The following is a 21,566-nucleotide window of genomic DNA, read 5'->3' on the forward strand; positions in this document are numbered from 1 at the left end:
AGCGCTGTTGAGCAGATTCTTAAACACCTCAGGTTGGCCATTGCGTTCACGCGCTCGACATACTCCCTCTTTTCCTGTTTTTTCTCGTCCTATAGTCCCAGTCCCAGTTCCAGAGCCGGATGCTCAGCTGGACTCAACCTTTCCTCCAACATTTGTGAAAGAGGGTGAAAGCTTGCTTCTGCAGTGCAGCTTCACCTCAGCTTTACTGCCGTTCCAACAAGATGTGACCTGGTACAGAGACGGTGAGACACTTCACATCGTATTCCATATCTAATGCAAAGACGTTCAGGCATTTTAACCTGTTTTCCAATGAACAATGTACTTTTAGCAGATGCTTTTGTTCAAAGTGATTCCTGTGTGATCAGGGGTGGTCGTGCGTGAGTCGAGTCGCGTGGAGCTGCAGACGGGCCTGCGATCTGCCAGTCTCAGCCTGAAGCGCGTGCACAAGGAACACGAGGGCCTCTACACCGTCCGCCTGCGCACCTGGGACGGGTCCGTCGAGCACAGCGCCTTCGTCTATGTCAAAGGTCAGATCCTGCAAATCATTAGAATGGTGGGTTACACTTTTTTTTAAGGTGTCATTGTTACAGTGTAATTATATATTTAAGTACTGAGTATTGTTTGTCTTTTGCTCTCAGGCGGAGCGAGAAAGAGCTCGACTTAGAGCTGAGTTCTCGATCTCGAATCAAACATCCACGCGATCTTATTCCTAAAATTCCTTGAAAGTAACTTGACGCTTCAAATAACGATTGTATTGTTACATCGTTACACCAGTAGCTGGCGGCAAGTGACCATTAAAAATGCAAATTTGTCATTGAAACATTAATTCAAGAGAATCTTTCAAAAATACTGATTTATCCAGTAATGAAACAAGTGAAGTCATCATGAGTGAGTCATTGAATCGTTCATTCAAGAGCATTGTTCAAAAACGCTGAATCATCCAGTAATGAAACAAGGGAAGTCTTTATGAGTGAGTCATTGAATCATTAATTCAAGAGAATCTTTCAAAAATGCTGATTCATCCAGTAATGAAACAAGTAATGAAACAAGTAATGAAACAAGTAATGAAACAAGTGAAATCTTTGAGTGAGTCATTGAATCATTAATTCAAGGGAATCGTTCAAAAATTCGGATTTATCCAGTAATGAAAGTTTCATTACTGGATAAATCAGTATTTTTGAACGATTCTCTTCTGTTTCATTATGAAACAAGTGAAGTCTTTATGAGTGAGTCAATGAATCATTCATTCAAGAGAATCGTTCAAAAATGCTGATTCATCCAGTAATCCAGTAATGAAACAAGTGAAGTCTTCATGAGTCAATGAATTCAAGAGAATCGTTCAAAAATGCTGATTCAATATGATTGGTAACACTTTAAAATACGGATCCTTCGTTACTGAATAACTACACAGGAACAAATGAGTAACACAATATTAACAATCTAGTAACTACATTTAAAGGTATAGCGGAGGATCTTTCCGAATTTTAGATAAGAACCGCCCTCTCCACTTTTTGAAAAAATGCACATGCGCAACACTCTACCTGCTCCCGAGAGGGAACGCCTATTAACGTGTGCGAGGTTCTCCTCGTGCACGCTCTGTTTACAAGTTGCTGTCGGCATCGCTCATACAAGATTACTTTCCAAAAGAAGATTTGCACTTTTTCTCCAAATAGCATGCCAAACTTTACCTGTCGAGTAGAAACTTCGCGACTGAGGCATCAGTGGGAAGCCCAACATGTGTTATCAGCGCACGCCATCGTGTGAAACAATCTCCCAAAAACACTCTGATCTTGTTTCTCTCTTCTGAGGCCTTTCTCTTCTTCTCATACAGTTCGTACAAACTTTTTCTCTTGCGACCCTCAGACATTTTCAAAGGACCCGGTGAAACGGCGAGCTTCAATGAATGGCTTAGCTCTAGCTCACCACACATAAACACCTGAAAGTGCGCATGCGCAGAAAGCGAAAACTAAGGGACGAGCACGTACGACGGCCTTACGTAAACATATCACCAGAATGATTGACACTTAGGTGGACCAATAGTTTACACTACCCACCCGGAAAAAGAAAATCCTCCGCTATACCTTTAACTAACAAGTAACTCTGATTAACGAATTAGTAAGTAATAGCACACAGATTTAAGTGGTAGTTCACTATTAACTAATCAATAACTACAATTTTTTAATACTTCACAAAGAACTACTGAATTTTTTTTACAGATTTAAGTCGTAGTTCACTGATAACTTATCAATAACTACCATTTTTCAATACTTCCCAGAGAAATAATGAAAAAAATTCACAATTCATGCAAAACTAATTAATAACTAATGCAGGACAAATTACTAGCACTAGATTAACATTACTGCTAGATACTGTACACTAATTATAAATATGTAATAGCGTAGCAGCAGACTTATGATTTGGGAAAGCTGACAATAATTAGCCTATGCACTGCTGTCTTTTAGAGAACTATTCATAAACTAAATAATTTTTAAGAATTGTTTTTATAAATGCACTTGTCTGGAACACTTACCCTGTGGCCGATTTTCCGGCATTCCTCTGGACTGGCTTTGAATAACTAGACTCATCATGGTGAGTACTGGAACATACTGACTGAGTCATCAGCCATCCAAATACCAGTTATTTTATTATTTAACCTACCTCTCAAAATTGTTTTTATGTATGTCTCTTTGCTCATATGTAGATATGTATGTGTGTGTGTGTGTGTGTGTGTGTGTGTGTGTGTGTGTGTGTGTGTGTGTGTGTGTGTGTGTGTGTGTGTGTGTGTGTGTGTGTGTGTGTGTGTGTGTATATATATATCCTGTGAATGATTAGATGATTCTACCCTTTCGGGTTGGCTTACCGTTACTACAGCATGGAATCACGATAAATAGTAATGGCTCAAGTGTTACTAAATACTTCTATCGGAACTACTAATAATTTGGATCCGTATTCTAAAGTGAAGATCATGTTAACTAACTAGTAATGGCTCAAGTGTTACTACATACCTCTATAGGAACAACTAATTATTTGGATCCTTATTCTAAAGTGAAGATCATGTTAACTAACTTGTAATGACTCAATGACAAATTGAGTAATGACAAAAATTGTAGTTATTGATTAGTTAATAGTGAACTACCACTTAAATCTGTGCTATTACTTACTAATTCGTTAATCAGAGTTACTTGTTAGTTAACTGTAGTTACTAGATTGTTAACATTGTGTTACTCATTTGTTCCTGTGTAGTTATTCAGTAACGAAGGATCCGTATTTTGAAGTGTTACCATATGATTCATTGAATCATTCATTAAATGTTTTTTTTATTATATTAATTAACATTTAATAAAATAAAATAAATTGCAGCTATTAATATTTTGATAGAACCTCTAGTAATGTACATGCTATTTTATTTAGTTGTCTGTTCAGAATTTTAAAATCGAGATCTCTATTGAAACAAAAAAATCGTGATTCTCAATTTATCCAGAATCGTGCAGTGTGTGTGTTTTTTAACGTGTCATCTCTCCAGATTATCTGTGATTAAAAAAAAATGTGTGTGTTAGAATTGCCTCCTGTCTGTCCTAATTAACAAATGTAAAACTTGAACTCATCAGAGACATAATTCTCGTGAATCCATGATGTTCTTTCCCGAGCAGAGTTCCCCTGTCAGCGTAAGTCCTTTAAATCAAGAAGAGGACGGGAATTGAATTTCCTGTCTCATTAAAGGAATTGGGCCACTCCGTAAGCCTGCAGTGTAGTAATTAGAAAGCAAGCTTCACTCCACATCCTCGCTTAATCTCAGAGGAAAAATTTGCATTACAAATCTGCCAGGTAACAGGAAGGAGCCGGAGGTTACTGTTATGAGTCTGCTTCATCCTTGTTTTTGACGATTAAACAAATAAGAGCAAGAGAAACCCTGCAGCCGTCCTCTTCTAAGAAACTTACTGAAGTCAATTTAACTTAATTCAAAGTATTATAAGACATGAACCAAGCCAATCAGCTACAAGGTGAATCATAACATTGCAAACTTTGATTTGAAGCAAAAAAGTATTTGAAAATCAGACAAAATTACAAAGGTACAAGACTGTGAACTTAACTTCTTTAATGAGGGAAAGAACTACAATCCCATGAAGAATTAAAAATGATTGATAAATATAACACTACACATTTTAAATTTAATGCAAAATATGCATATATATTGAAATATTTAATTATTGTGAGAGCTTAGAGAGACTGACCCAATGTCATTTCGCAATGCTTCATGGAGGTGGGCGGAGCTAAAGAGCTATTTTGGAGCACTTTGCTTGTTTCAGCTCTCTGATTGGTGGAATTTTCTGTACAGCATCATGGGTAATGTAGTTTTTTCACCACAAATTCCTCTATTAAACAATTATTTTAAAACTAAGTTGAAATAATCCGGGCTGACGGCTTCAACTGAAGCAAATACCATCGATTAACAACCTCATAGCTCACAGTATGACTTAAGATTTAAGATTCAAGACTTAAGACTTAAGACTTACAGAGTAAGTCTTTAAAGATTTTTAAGTTATCGTTAAAAATCTATTTCCCTATGGAGAAAATGAATGGAGTTTTTACTTCTGGAACCCGTTGCACTCTAGTTCAGGGAGTTCTCAATTTTTTTATATAAAAAATTAAAATAGCCATAAAATACAAAAGTTTTGTGCTAAAAAAAATGAAATAAAATAAAAATAGACACTAATGACAGTTTTATTATTGTTAACTAAAACTATAAAAAAATAGTTTTTGGTCATTGAATAATTAAGTGTGCGTGTGTGCGTGCATGCTTCTATACTGTATATATACACACATATATATTCACAAACATTTATGTTAGATGCAATTAATCTCGATGAATCGATTTGACAGCACTAATAATATAAATAATACCAAAATAACACTGATGAATGAGATGCATTGATGCATTGATCTTGGAAGAGTTTGATGAGTTCGTACTGAGATCTCAGAGCAAACTTTGGTATCTCGACAAATCCGAGTGCAGTTTGAGACATTGTTTCTGAAAATTGTTTCTTATCTCAAGCTTAATGCACTCTAGGAAAAGTTATTAAACTGATGTCATGTATGATTTCTCGTCCTCCTCTCTGTGTGTGTGTAGATGGATCCGCAGTTGTGGTCGGTGCTCCTGGTTCTCCTCTACAGCTGGAGAGCTCTGATGTGAACCGAGATTATGTCTTCCTCTCGTGGTTGCCTCCCAGTGCAGACGGAGCTGCTGCTGTTCAGGGTTACTTCATAGAGAGGTGAAGCATGATCCATGATCTTCTTCTGCTCGTCTTCAGAGAGATCAGAGCAGCTTCTAGCTGTTTCTTTAGGGATAAAACTTGAAAAAGGAGAGAGTACAAGTGCCTAACTTTCCTGTCTCCTAGCAACATGCTGATTTACTCTACAGTGTTCTGCCGGTTTTTGTTTAGTTGTTATAGATAATTGTATGTTATTATGACTGCTGATGGGGTCCAAAAAGCCTGAGACCACCAATGAAAATGTTTCTGTTTTACTGCATTCCACAATGTCTTAGTAATTGGTTTAATTGCTTTGAGATAGAGAGTGTTCTGAGTGGTTGCTAGGGTGTTATTAGGGGGATGCAAAGTTCTTAGTGTTTTTTAACACACTTCAATGCTGTTGCTAGGGTGTTCTGAGTGGTTACTATAGTGTTGTTAGGGGATGCCAAGTGCTGGGTGGTTTTAATGCATTGCTATGCTGTTACTAGGGAGTTGTTACAAGGGTGTTGCTATGGAATTTCAAAATTCTGATTGATTTTTGCATTGCTGTTGCTAGGGTGTTCTGAATGGTTGCTAGGGGGATGCAAAGTTCTGGATATTTCTATGAATTGCTGTTTCTGATGGGTTGCTAGAGTGGTGCATATTCTGAGTTATTTTTAATGCATTTCTATTCTGTTTCTAGGGTGTTCTGATTGGTTACCAGGGTGTTGCTAGGCAGATGCAAAGTGGTTTTTAATGCATTGAATTTGCTGCTTCTAGGGGATTCTGAGTGGTTACTAGGGCATTGCTGGGGGATGTTTTATGTATTGCTGTTGCAAGGGGGTTCTGAGTGGTTGCTAGGGGGGATGAAAAGTTCTGAGTTATTTTTAATGCATTGATATTCTGTTGCTAGGGTTTTCTGAGTGGTTGCTAGTGTGTTGCTAGGTGGATAGCAAGCATTGCTATGCTGTTACTAAAGCCCAATTTATACTTCTGCGGCAAACTCATGCTGTATCTACGTTGTAGGCTGTGTGTAGCACACGTACCCTTGTGCACCTCTCCAAAAATGTAACAACGCGTCAATTCTACCGCAAGTGCTGTGATTGGTCTTCGGGTGGAGCCTACAGAAGCGTAGGTCTGACGCAGAAGTATAAATCAGCCTTAAGCTATGTTCTCTGACTGGTTGTGGTGAGGGTGAGGGCGTTGCTAGGGGATTGCAAAATTCTGATCGTTTTTTATGCGTTGCTGTTGCTAGGGTGTTCTGAGTGCTTGCTAGATGGATGCAAAGTTCTGAGTGGTTTTAATGCATTGCTATGCTGTTGCTAGGGTGTTTTGAGTGGTTGCTAGGGTGTTGCTATGTGGATATTAAGGTGTTCTGAGGCTCTAAGGTTTTCATGGGTTGTTCCTATGGCGTTGCTAAATGATTGCTAATGTGTTCAGATTGATTTCCATGGCAACAGCCACTACTAATAAAGCTGCAAAGTTCATAAATTAATATTTTGATATGCTCACATCCAAATTTCTTTTATGCAGGTGTGACATCGGTGTTGGGAAGTGGGAGCGCTGTAATGACGTCATTCAGAGGGAGTGTCACTATCCCGTAATGGGACTGAAGGAAAACACAATGTACCAGTTCCGAGTGTGCGCAGTCAACCAGGCAGGAGTGGGACGACCGTCTAAACCCACTGACCCCATCATGACCTCTGACCCCCTGGAGCCCAGCAGGACTACGGGTAAGGACGTCTAAAGGACGTCTGCAGATCATGTGTTTACTTTATCTCTGATCTCCTCCTCATCTCTCTCTTCTTCAGTGGTGAAGGTGGAGCGCGGGAGAGAGATTGTGATCACTAAGGACCAGCTGGAGGGTGAGTAGATCACAACGCTCATGATTTCAACCGATGCAGTCGCTTAAAGAGATAACAAGAAAAAGTTCTACACTCACAGCAGGAGAAAACTCACATTTACTGTACAGGGATCCTGAGATAGCCTTTATCATGTGTCGTTTCATTGCATCAAGTCTGGGAAGTCAAAAGCCACAGTGAATGAATGAGGAATATTTCATGCTAAAATCAAAAGAAAAAAGGTTACTTTATTTTAAGGTGGCATAGTCACATTGTACTTACTTAAATAGGTACTGAGTAATATTAATTAAATATGTACTTACTATAGAGTTATAGGCAGTGTTAGGGTTTAGGGTTAGTTACTTGTTATTATGCTAAATTTACTGTTGTTACTATAGTAAGTACATGTAGTAATGTGTAACTACATCACCTTAAAATAAAGTGTTACATGAAAATATTTAAGAACCATAAGGAGTGACATTGTTTATGACAACTAGCCTAAACAAAATATCATAAATGTATTTCAAAAGTATATATATATATATATATATATATATATATATATATATATATATATATATATATATATATATATATATATATATATATATATATATATATACATATATATATATATATATATATATATATATTAGTGCTGGGCCAAGATTAATCGCGATTAATCGCATCCAAAATAAAAGTTTGTGTTTGCATAATATATGTGTGTGTACTGTGTATAATTATTTTGTATATATAAATACACACATATGCATGTATTTATTTAAGAAATATTTGCATGTATATACTGTATATATATTTATACATAATTTATATTATATATAAATATAAATAATTTATATATATATAAAAAAATCTTAAATATATATACATGCATATGTGTGTATTTGTATATACAAAATAATTATACACAGTACACACACATATATTATGCAAACACAAACTTTTATTTTGGATGCGATTAATCACGATTAATCTTTGCCCAGCACTAATATATATATATATATATATATATATATATATATATATATATATATATATATATATATATATATATATATATATATATATATATATATATATATATATATATATATATATATATATATATATATATATATATATACTGTATACTGAACTTGCAAAGTATTTATGTAACATGGCAGTATATAAAATAACAAAAATAAATGTATTAGAGTATTGAGAATCTAAGATTCACCATTAAGAAGAGTGAGAATTAAAAATAATTTAAATTTATTAAAAAAAATTAATTTTAGGATACTGGTACTATTATATCATCATTGATGTGCCGCTATAGCTGTACTATTAATATTTAAAATATATAGCATTTATGTTTATTTTCATTTTAGTTTAGTAATTTAATATTTTTTATTTATTTCAGTTTTTAGTTATTTTAGTACTTCTAGTTAAACTAAACAAAAATTAGAAAAGTTGCCTTGGCAACCAGCTGAAATAAAAGATAAGTTTATTTTTTAATGTACATTTTATTTCAGTTAAAATTTAAATGATCTCAAATAACAAAGAGGTTATGGTTTTGGTTTTAGATTTAGCTAACGATAATAACCCTGCAGGATGCATCACTTCATTTTCTTTATACAAACAATTTATTTAATATTTCAGGTTTTTTATTATTTTGAGGGAAAATATGGCCTGGACATGATCTTGACAGGATTCGAGAGATTCACCCTTTTAAACCGTTGATTTGTTGCTCCCGCTGTCTCTTTTGAGATGTATTTCTTTTTCATGAATTAACCGTCCTAAAAAATTTATAGCTCAGACAGTTATGATGATGAATTTGCTCTGTTTCAGAGGGCATATCTGATATAAAGCATTCACAGGTGTTCTGCGCTCCCCGGTATGGCAATACCCATAAAGACTTGGGCAGTTTTATAAGCATTCAGCCTTAAAACGATGATGATATGTCTCTGAAGCCGAGCTGCTAACTGCCATGGCAACACCAGGGACTCATGGGCCGTGATGATGTGCCGTTAAGAGCCCATATCAACCGGTTCTTTTTACAGAATTAGCGGTTTTACTGAGCACTGCAGTGTGTGTGTGTGTGTGTGTGTGTGTGTGTGTGTGTGTGTGTGTGTGTGTAGGTGTGTGTGTGTGTGTGTGTGTGTGTGTTTGTGTGTGCGCGTGTGCGCGTTTCTTTGTTTGTGTGTATGTGTGCATGTGTGTTTTTTTGTTTGTGTGTTTGTGTGTGGTGTGTGTGTCTGTGTGTGTGTGTGTACGAGTGTTGTGTATGTGTCATGCGTGTGTGTGTGTGCGTGTGTGTGTGTGTGTGTGTACGTGAGTGTGTGTGTATGAGTGTTGTGTATGTGTCATGTGTGTGTGTGTGTGTGTGTGTGTGTTTCTGTTTGTTTCTTTGTTTGATTTTGTGCGTGCGACGTTAAAAAAAATGAATATTGCCATTTTTCTTTCACTAAACGCTGAAAAAAATATATATATATATATTACAGGTCAAATACTGAATGTCCTGAAACAGACATTTGTGTTGCTATGACACGTTTCAAAGTGTTGTTCTAACCAATATTTTTATTTAGTGAAAAACAGGAATCTTTATATAGCCGTGACCAACCCTTTACCCGTCCTCTATCAGGCCCTCGCTCTCCTGCTCCTGTTGCCAGTGCTCTCAGTTTCTCCTCTGCCTCCTGCAGGTCGAATCCGAGTGCCGTTCCCCCCCACTGATGTGCGAGTGTGTGAGCTGAGCGACACCTACGCTGTGCTGAGCTGGACTGAACCGGATCCGCGGGGCAGAGAGTGCCTCACCTACGCCGTGGAGCGGGTGAGAGTTGACCTCCGTCCCACACACTGCTCGCAGCTCGGCTCATTAAGACTGGCCCTGCGGGGGTCCTGCGCTTCTGCATTTGTAGTTTTACCCTCGACCGCAGGCCTTAAAGTTGCGTTGGCTTCACACACTGAGCCAGCGGGCCAAATTAACACTGCACTTTGACTAGGCGGATAATTAGAGGCAGTGAATGCTGAATCCTGGGTGGCAGCAGGTGCAAAGCGAACGCTTCATTAAACTATAGAGATCTTGACGCTGCTCATCCGTGTTATGTGACGGATGCATAATGTGTTTCCTCTTGACCTCAAAGCACTTGCTTGCTGATTTTCTGAGATGTTTGAATATGTGACTTTGAGTAGGCCGAACTGAGAGATTCATTGCAATTCATGCACAAAACTTTTGCATGCTTAATTTAAAAACAAGTAGCAACTCAAAGCTTCCCAAAAGTGACTGCTTAATGAATAAAGGTAAATGTTAGGTTAATCTTATTCAGCTTGATGGTTTCTGTGTTATTTTAGTATTCTTCACTATATAGTATTTATTCGTATTTTGAATTAGATTCGTAAAGTTTTCGTAATTGATGTGCTTTTGATATTTTATTTCCTAATGAAAAATAAATATACTAAAATGTACTTATAATGCATTTTATTTTATGCTACGTAAACTACAAATACATTTACATATTTATGTACTTAATATAAATACCCTGCATTTGTACTTTTGGTATGCTAAATACACAAAGTCTGTTAAATTGGAACTACCAATTTTGTACTTAATGCACTTTAGTTATCTGGAAGTAGTGCTGAAAGATACATTTATAATTAGTTATACTTATTATTATTATTATATAGTATATCTGATTGTGCTAAATGGAAATATTTGCAAGTATACTTTAGGTACACTTTAAATATCTTGCATTTAAATACTCATGTTATACAGTGATATTAAAACACATTTTAGGCTTAATATTAAGAAATGTGCATTGTGTAATAAAGAAGTACTCCAAATAAAGTTTAATTATAATATTTATACCAGTGAGTCTCAAGCAATATGTCAGTAAATATGTTTGTAGTATACTTAGTATAAAATATATATATTTCTGTTTTTCAGTTTAAGGTTTTCATTTAATATTTAATTTTATGTCAGCTTTATTTCAATTGCTGAAAGTTTTTTTTAATAGTTTTTAGTTTTGGGTTTAGTTAACAATAATAACACTTGATGGGTTAAGTATATGAAAACATACTCTAATAATTTTGCAAATGGGAGCATTCTAGTATAGTTGCATTGCATCACTAGCTCTGAGTGTATCCGTGGCGTATATCTGTGTTTGTGCAAATCCAGTAACTCCAGCATATATTAAATTATCTTGGTAGAAAGTTCATGTTGCAGAGCAGATTAAATGACCCAACAGGCGTTTTTCAAGTTTAGCTTCTCAGTTTCATGTTCAAGGCCGTCAGCACTATAAAAGGTCAGGATCCTTCTGGCTTTTTGAGGGCAGTTTGAAAGTTTCACTTCATCTCTTCATGACTCACAGTGTAAAAGTGCTCGCAGTAATCCGTTCTCAGAGCCGAGGAGGCAGAATCGTCCAATATAAGACACAAGAAAGAGCTCCAGCCGCCTGCCGACTCTGTAATGAGCAGGAGAGAGCGCACACTGCCACAGGACATGGACTTTATTGGACTTTTTATAAGAAGCACCATAATAAAACTGTCTAGTTCATCGGGACCGTCTGAAATTGTGGGGGCAGAAATACATATAAATGAAAAAGATTTAAATGTCCATTTACCACTGTGCATGTTTTATTAAGAGAATATTGCAATAGTTTATCATCATGGAGACTTCCTACTTAATGCAATTGTAATTTATAGTTACAAAATGTAATTATATATATATATATATATATATATATATATATATATATATATATATATATATACACACACACACAGAACAGAAATTAGTTTGATTCAAATACTTGTTAAATGTTTCTCTTGAATGCACTGTCGCTTTGGATAAATTATAAATCATAATAAATAAATAAAAAGATACTTCCTACTTTATGCAAGCGTAATTTAGTGTAAAATATTGTCACGTGTCAGTGTATGTTTGGATTTTAAGTTTGTTTTCCTGTTTTCCTTTGTTCTTTTCCCGCAGCTCCTTCGTTTCTATGGTTACTGTCATTTAGTTCATATATATATATATATATATATATATACACACACATATACATATATATAGGCAGACGGAGACGAGGATATATATCTATATCTATATATACATTTATTATTTTTATAAAGCTTGTATATTTAAGTTCAGTAATTTCACTTAAATGACAATTAATAGGTCATTTGCATTGCCATTTAAGTGAAATTACTGAACTTAAATATACAAGCTTTATAAAAATGATCATTCTAGAAGAAAATTTCAGATGGCACTTAGAGGCTTTTGCATCTGAACTCTTCATATATATGTATGTGTGTATATATGTATATGTGTATGTATATAAAATATACAGAACAGAAATTAGAAAGAATTGGGTTTGATTCCCAGGGAAAACACAAATTTGCAAACTGTTTGAATTTACTGTCACTTTGGATAAATGATAAATCATAAAACGTAAAGGTAAATGTGCATTGACTGTTGTTTATTTCAGTCTATCACAGGGAAGGAGAGCTGGCACCTGGCTAGTATGGATATGACGGTGCTGTCGACTAGATTTGCTGCATTTGACCAGCAGAAAGGGAAGTCGTACTCTTACCGTGTTCGTTCGATCAACAAGTACGGGATCAGCGAGCCGTCTCTTCCCAGCGGACCCGTCTCACTGGGACAACCACTAGGTGACCATTTTCTTGAAGGAATCGTGCCGTGCGCATAAAAACACAAATTAGTCATTATTCACTCACACTCATGTCATTCCATTTGATGTTCTTTATTGCAACATTAAAGGAGAGTCATAAGCAATCTCTCTGATGCTTAGAATGAAACAGTCCAAATGATAGAAAACAATAGAAAACAATATGAAGTATGCCTTAAAATAGATTTAAATGGACTATATCCTTGTAAAAAAGCATACTTAAGAGTACTTGTTACAAAAATAAGAATTCAAAAGACTTTAAAAGAATGGAAAAGTGTTCAAACACACAACTGCATGGTATTTACAATTAAATTAAAATGTATTATAGTTTAAATGTATAATAAATGCAGTTATTTAAACTTGAGAGTGCTTTTTTAACCCACTTAAGCATGATTTAAGTACATCTTTATTTGTAATTTCATAATTACTTCTATTGGCTTGGAAATATGGTTAACGTGTACTACTGAATGTACTGACAAGAGTTTATGGTAATATAAAATGTACTTTAATGTCATTTCTATTAGAACTTGTATGCCATGCTTTTAAATATAATAATAATAGTGCTGTCAAATTGATTAATTGCGATTAATCGCATCTAACATAAAAGTTTGTGTGTGTGTGTGTATACATGCATATATATGTATATATACATGTATATATATTATATACATTTACAAACATAGATGTGATTAATTGTAATAGACAACACATCAAGATGTGTATTTCTTTAAAGCAAGACAAAATAAGGTTTAATTTGTACTTAATTCAAAGAGCGCTTTTTAAAACAGAGTCATGAAAGTGTACTCCCTTTAAGTGACTTTTACACTTTTATTTCATTAATATTATATTATCTGCAAGTACAGTTTTTAAAATTTGAAGTGCACATTCAATACAATTAAAAGGACAGTTCACCCACAGATGAAAATCATTCACTCACCCTCAAGTTCTCGATCTCACGACGATTCGTACAAATTTTACAAGGTGGCTAATTTGTACGAATTCTTACGACCTCACTCGTACGAATTTGTACGATTTTTGCTAAATCGTACATATTTTACGAGTTGCCCAATTCGTATGAATTCATACAAATGACCTACCCCTGACCCCGCCCCTAAACCTAACCGTCACTGGGGTTTAGACAAATCGTACGAATGAGGCCGTACGAATCAGTCACATTTTACTCACTCGTACGATCTCTTACGAATTGGTCGTGAGATAACATTGGTTGTTCCAAACCTGTATGAGTTTCTTTATTCTGCTGAACACTAAAGAAGATATTTTACAGAATGTCAGTAATCAAACAGTTGTTGGACCCCATTGACTTCCATAGTGTTTTTTTTTTCCATACTATGGAAGTCAATGGGACCCATCAACTGTTTGATTACTCATATTATTTACATTCTTTTGTGTTCAGCAGAGAAAGAAACTCATACAGGTTTGGAACAGCTTGAGGGTGAGTAAATAATGACAGAATATTAATTTTTGGGTGAACTATCTCTTTAAGCACTCTTCTTTTTCACAAGGGTAGTGTATGTAAACTTGTACAGCTCAGTGTGGATTTTGTTCTAATGTGTTTAAGGAGTTCCTGCCCCACCAAACGGCGTCTTCCCCAATCGAGACACTAACAGCTCAGTCCTACTGCAGTGGAAGGAGCCTAAAATAACAGAGGGCATTGTGGGATACTACCTGTACTGCAGTGAGGTTGGAAGTGGACAGTGGCAGACCATCAACAATAAGCCCATCACCAAAACCAGGTCTCTTCTTGTGGTTGAGATCTTATGATTACAGACTCCAATATTTTACCAAAAACTAGGGATGCATGATATTGAAGAAAATTGCGATATGCGATAACTCTTTAAATAATGCGATATTCGATATGCGATACGATAATGCTTAAAGTTAAACTTAAATTATCTTTAAAATATATTTAAAATTATGTGTTTCACATTCTTTTTGTGACAAGAAAACATCCCTAAACTTCTGAAAGTGAACATCAGTGTTTTACTGTAGCATAAGAAGTGTTATATTAACATCAGTGTAAACCACGGGCTTTAGGGTTTCAGGTCTACATTAGGTTTATCTAACAACAGAAACTGAATAATCAGATGTAAAAATAAAACATTGCTTAGTTTTCACTGAATTAATTAAATATATACTGATTCTTATTAAAGCTACAAAAGTTATTCAGCCGAGAGCAGCGAGTGATTTTCTCTTTGTCTTTTGTTCATGATCTCAGTTATTGCAAGCCATTGTATATATATATATATACATTTGCGATATTTCGATATATTGTGCAGCTAAAAACTGTTTTTCTTCGCTCAGGTTTACAGTTGATGGCCTGAAGACCAATAAAGAGTATGTATTCAGGGTGAAGTCTGTGGGACTGGCGGGAAACAGCATCTACTCGGACGAGTCTCCTGCCATCCGAGTCAAATCAGCGATAAGTAAGTCTGAGCGGCCAGCGAACCAGTCGAGACCACGCAGTCAGACGGCTTTAATAGGGACGCCGGCCCGTCTAAAGTGCCGCCGGCTGTCTGCTTGAGCTCCGGAAAACTGTTTATGGTCTCAGTGCGAATTTATAATTCTCTGAATGAGCTTCCTGCATGAAGAGAGACATCATGTGAAGTCTTTTGACTTGGGTTAGTGAGCAACCCAGAACATCAGCCATATAGCAATGTGCAAATCATTTCTCATAAGGCATTAGCAACCCTCATATTCATGCCCTAGAAACCACCCACAGCACTCTAACATTGTGTTAAGGAAATGTAAAAATGCTTCAGACAGAATACATATGTTATGTATTACTACATAATTTATTACTATAGAATACATAATTAAAGTACATATGCCCTTTCAAGCTTCATTACTTGGATAAAAGCAGAAAAGGCGCGCAGACACGATGCTCTTGTGCTTTACAGTCCTGACCAAAGACAAGCTTGTTACTCAAGAGATGTTGGAGTCATTCTGTGTCTGGCTCAATCCTGACAGTATCAGGCTTTTGTCTGACGCTTCAGCGTTTCTCTTTGGAATAACGTCTGATTCTGAGTGGCACTCCTGCACTGATGTGTGTTGAGATCAGGACAGATGCTCCGTCTGTTATCATCGAACACCAGAGACGCTTCAGCCACACGCACTGCTGATCAAACCTGGCTTTTTTTATATAGATGATCACGTTATCCTTACAGAAAACGCAAGTGCTTTCATTAATTATTAGGCTGACCGTAAGTTCATTCTGAAATTCCATTAGAATTAACAGGAGATGATAATTTCATTGAAATGAGAGCGATTGTATTAACATATCATATATCTTTAATTAAAGCCTGGTGTGTTTCAGCCCTCTTTGCAAGCACCTCTCTTCAGTTTCCTCACATTTTGACTTGAATCAAATGCAAATGACGTGAAATAAACTAGAATTGAAGCTCCTGAGTTTAGTTTTTTAGTCAGTGTTTCTGTGTAAATGAAATGCCGCATTGGAGTCGTTATCCCGAATCTGCAATGTTTGAATGGAGTCTGCTTTTATGTTTAGTGGTCTGGACTGAATTCATAGTAAATACAGTGTAGTTTGTATGCTTGCATTTATAAGTGAATTTTGAGTTAAAGACTTGCAGACACATTTCATTTGTTATATTTTAACACAAAATAATTACAACATTAAAACTTATTCCACATATAATATGCTTGTCATAAGCGATCTTTGGCAGAAATGAATATTACACACCTAATTTGCATAAGGTTTATTATCTTAGACTATTAAAACATTTTTATTCATTAAAATAAAGCTGAAATGAAATAAAATATACATTTTTAGATAAAAAAAAAGAAAGAAAGAAAAGAAAATTAGAAGAAATGTTGCCTTGTTAACTAACTGAAATAAGTTTAAGTTGAAGCACTAACTGGAAATAAATAAATGCTAAAACTGAACTAAAACAAAAAAATAAATAAACCTAAATTAGTAATATTAAAAATAGTAATAATGTTTAAAAAACATAAATTACTTTACATTACTTACAATACAAAAAAAGATCAGAAGAAAATAAACTGATAAAAATAACAGAAGCACATAACAAAATTGTAAAAAATGTAAATATAAAAATATAAGCTAATTTAAAATATTAATAAAAAATATAATAGTATATAAATCAATACTGATTTGCATCATTATGCATCGGACACTGAAACACATTCGCCGCATAAAAAGCATAACCTGGAATTTCTGAAAGGACAATGAGGATGCTTAATTTTTAGTCATCTGAAACCAGGACACATTTTTGCATGCGAAATTATTAACGCATTATCAGGACACCGGGACACACCTCATGAAACCGGGACATTTAGTGATCCTACCGGTATTAATAATTTAGGCTTTTTCAGCTGCAAAACACTGAGTGAATCAAATAATCACTTCTTTGATTCATTAACAATTAATAGCAAACATGGTGTGGTTCACTTCAGCAGTGATTCTACACAAAATGCAGCTCCAGCTCTGTGACCTCTGACCCTCCCTTCCCCACATCACTGCAGGTGTGCCATCCTGTCCATCAGCCGTCACCGTACTGAACTGCACCGGAGGAGAGATGCTGATTGGCTGGAGGGCCCCGGCCAATCACGGAGGAGACCCTGTGCGCGGCTACTACCTGGACCAGAGGCACAAATCCCAGAGCACCTGGCGGGAGGTCAACGCCAAGCCCATTAAAGAGAGACTATACAAGGTAGGGCTGCTCAATTATGGCAAAAATCATAATCACGATTCTTTTTGGTCACAATTATTTAACATGATTATTGGTGGGCGATGTGATCAAAATCTTATTTCACGATATGAGTCATTTTAAATGTCAGTGAAAATTCACAATTATCGATACTTCAGCAAAAAAAACTAATACTAGTTAACTAATGTAAGAAAAAGATCCTCAAAATAATTACATGAGACAAGTAAAAAGTCAGCAATTAGAACTAAGAAACTAATTACAAACAAAAACAAGAAAAAAAAAGTTTTTCAGGAAGGTGTACTAATGGTGGTATTCAGATAAGTAATAGCTTACAATAAAACAGTTAATAATCAAATGTAAAATAACACTGCGTAGTCTTACTGTACACATCAAATATAGATTAATCCTTATTAAAGCTACTTAAGTTATTCAGAGAAGATCAGTGAGTGATTTTCCTTTGTCATTTGTTGTTTGATTATCATGAATGACGCAGACAGCGTCAGGTTTATTAGGCTGCTGTCACTTTAAGAGCTGATGCACGGATCCAATATACGGTTACACACTTGTTTTCTTTCTCAACTGTGTATGTTTACTTAAGACAAAACCCACTGTGTTTACGTGAATACTCTCCAAAAAGGCATTTTGACATTTTTGTGTGTATCCAAAGCCTATTTGCTGATCCGAGTGCGCGCACAGAAAGCCACCTGGGGAACAGTGTCTCTAATAAAGTGTTTTTATAACACTGTTTAACATCAAACATGTCCCGCAGTTTAGCAACATTAGGCTACATTTAACAACACTCACTTATTTGGCTGATTTGGATGTTAAGTTTGGGCTTTTAGGGAGAAACGAAAGGCTGTGAAGGAAAGGAAAGTGCGCTGGGTGGAGTGTGGCAGCGGCACAATAATCATTTTGCCTCAGTTATCTTGTTTTCATAATCGTTAGAAGCAGGGCTTGACATTAACTTTTTTTGCTCTCCAGCCACTATGGCTAGAGGTTTCCCAAAGTTAGGGTGTTTTCACACCTGAAAGTCCGCACCAAAGGTCATGTTTTGATACATTGTATTCATTCGGTTAGATTTGGTTTGGTTTCACATTGCAATTATGCGAGCGCATTAAAGCACTTTACATGACATACTTGCGTCCTGTCGTCATCATCTGTGTGGGCTGCACCTTGACATTGATTGGTTTGTAAACGGACGTGCGTCTGACGTCAGCGTGTTGTCAATTCGGCGGGTAACTTTGACAAGAATAAATGAACAGACGCATATCGTTGCTGTTATACTGTTATTATTGCGGCATTACTCCCTGCAGCACCAACTATACTTGAGGCTAGTTCAAATTCGCCAAATGAATGTCCTCGCTGTGCGAACATTTTATCGTCGCCGGCAGGAAAGGAGGAGAAGACTGCAAGCAATCCTGCGGGAACAACCGGCACACCCTGTAAATGGTCTGAAAGTCTGAACCAAACAGAAAATGCTTTCACACTAGAAACGAACCAAACCTTTGTTCAGTTTGATCCGGACCGAGGCTACCTCTTTTCGTCTGACAAAATTTGGTCTGTTTGGTCTGGACCGTGGTCCGGGGGAGGGTTCACACCTGTAATTTTGATTCGGATCAAACTGAAAAGTCAGAAAATCCGAACCAAACAAGGTAAGTGTGAAAGGGCCCTTAGACACTCAAATTTTCACTGGCCACAATTTTGGCATCGATACCATGGGGAAAAACTGCCATATAGATATTTTTAATAATATCATAATTTAACAGCATGTATATTAGGCTGCTGTCACTTTAAGACCTGATGTACTGTTCCATTATTCTGTTACACATGCGTTTTCTTTCTTAACTGTTTACGTTCACTTAAAACATAACTGACTGTGTTTACATGAATACTCGCCAAGACCGGCATTTTGACAGTATTTTGTGTATTTGACTGTTTCAACAGCGAAAAAGAACTCAATTTAGTAGTAAGAGGCGGATTTATGTGCCGCACTTTGGCTGTGAGAACAAAATCTGAGGGAATTATGTGCAATATGCGCAATCCCATGCCAAAATTCAAGCCCTGTAACATCAACAATATTCATCTTGAGCAAATTAAACGAGTGAGTGAGTGGAGGCGGGTTTGTGTGTCACTCGCTGTCAGAGAGATGAGAGAGAGAAAGCACAGCTGGTTTCCTAATCTGTGGGAAATTAGTATTGGAAGCATTTCAGATATTTCAGTATCGATATGTATCGAAAAAGCAATATTTTTGAAAACACTACATTGCAGTTTTCAGATTTCAGATGCCTTTTTAAAAGAAAGACTACAGTTATTATATATAATTTTCAAGTTTGTTTATTCACTGATGCATTTGCTTACATGCTGCTTCAGCGACTAATGACGAGACCAGCTTAAATCAGTCATAAATAATAATTGTTACTGCTCAAAATTTCATTACAATCATGCCAGGCACATCTGCCTTTGTCTAACTTGGTTCTCTTACTTTAAATGTGTCACCGAGCAACTACGTTGTCCATGGAGACTTAATTAAAAGTTAAAGCAATGTTTATTTTAGATTGTTTTCACTCTTTAATGAGGCCGTGTTCAAGTCTGAACATCACATTATAGTGGTTTGCTGGAAAAAAAAATTCCCAATCGATTGTTAGAACAAGTGATGATTAATTTGTGGAGTGCATGGACAGAGGCCACGGCCTTTATAGTTTTAAAGCAGGTCTCGTCATTAGTTTCTGCAGAGATGCATGTAAACAAACGCACCATTTAATTACGATACACTTACTCTATGATGTGTCCTTCATGCCCGCATTCTGAGTTAATTATTGGTTGTTTAAAACAGGACTTTTAAGTGTGATAATGAACAAAACTGTCCACCATCTTTGATAACATGTTCTTTTACATAAACTATTTTCTAACTGACTTAGCGTGAATACTAGTTCGTTTTAAATAAATAAAGTGACTTTCCCACATCAGAGGTCTTGACCTTGTCGACTGCATTCAACGTATAAAATCAAACTATACATGTCTAACCAAGCCTAATCAGTTGATGTTCAGTTAATTGTTTAATTCATTAGATTGGCAAAAAAGTAATATCTAGTCAAAAACTCCCACATGATGCTAAGGTGTCGTGGACAGTGTGATTTTTAATACTATTTATTAAGTATGTAGTATTTATTAATATTTTGAATTAGTTTTATTTTGATATTTTCCATTTACATTTTTTATTTAATTTAAGTTTGTGTCATCAATTTAGTTAGTTTTTATGTTTTTATCCTTTGTTTTATTCTTTATTTCAGTTTTAGCCTTATTGATCTTAGTACTTACTTTAGTACTTCATTTAATTTCAGCTTTTTTTCAGTTAACGAAAACCATTTTTTAATAGTTTTCACATTGGATTTTGGCTGTTGTATGCACTAATATGTCTGATCACTCAGTATAACAGCACACCCCTTAACAAGATGCATGATTTGAGGAATTATTCATATCTGAAGCATTAACTTAAAGGAACACTCCGACTTTTTGGGACTTAAGCTTATTCACAGTATCCCCAGAGTTAGATAAGTCCATACATACCTTTTTTCATTTCTGTGCGTTCTGTAAGTGTTATTTGATGCACCCACCGCTAGCCTAGCTTAGCACAAAGACTGGATGTAAATGGATAATGGTAGCATACTAATCCCAATAAGTGACAAAATAATGCAAACATTTTCCTATTTACATGTTGTGATCTGTATAGTCACAGCGTGTACAAATAACAAGGCTATATGAGACAGAGACCATTTTTAATCGTATAAATACTGGGAACTATATTCTCACTAGGCGTAGGAGCACAGCTACTTGGGTGGAGTGGCTACTTGGGCGGAGTGATTAGCGCAGCACACGAGACGCCCTGTTGTTGATTTAGCTGTGCTCCTACGCCTAGTGAGAATATAGTTCACAGTATTTATAAGATTAAAAATGGTCTCTGTCTCATATAGCCTTGTTATTTGTACACGCTGTGACTATACAGATCACAGTATGTAAATAGGAAAATGTTTGCATTATTTTGTCACTTATTGGCACAGTATGTAAATAGGAAAATGTTTGCATTATTTTGTCACTTATTGGGATTAG

General features: G+C 35.8%; 1 protein-coding gene across 1 annotated transcript in view; it reads left to right on the top strand.

Moving 5' to 3' along the window:
• Window positions 1-21,566, top strand: part of myom3 (myomesin 3) — a 69,963-nt gene that overhangs the window by 23,389 nt on the left and 25,008 nt on the right. Inside the window, exons 9-18 of the mRNA XM_081389101.1 lie at window positions 96-242; window positions 366-527; window positions 5,129-5,270; window positions 6,762-6,961; window positions 7,040-7,093; window positions 9,769-9,896; window positions 12,553-12,736; window positions 14,333-14,507; window positions 15,076-15,197; window positions 17,275-17,462. Coding sequence (XP_081245227.1) covers window positions 96-242; window positions 366-527; window positions 5,129-5,270; window positions 6,762-6,961; window positions 7,040-7,093; window positions 9,769-9,896; window positions 12,553-12,736; window positions 14,333-14,507; window positions 15,076-15,197; window positions 17,275-17,462 — 1,502 coding nt within the window. The remainder of the gene's footprint in view (window positions 1-95; window positions 243-365; window positions 528-5,128; window positions 5,271-6,761; window positions 6,962-7,039; window positions 7,094-9,768; window positions 9,897-12,552; window positions 12,737-14,332; window positions 14,508-15,075; window positions 15,198-17,274; window positions 17,463-21,566) is intronic.

This window comes from Scardinius erythrophthalmus (assembly GCF_964197995.2).
Source record: "Scardinius erythrophthalmus genome assembly, chromosome: 16".
NCBI classification, from domain to species: Eukaryota; Metazoa; Chordata; class Actinopteri; order Cypriniformes; family Leuciscidae; genus Scardinius; species Scardinius erythrophthalmus.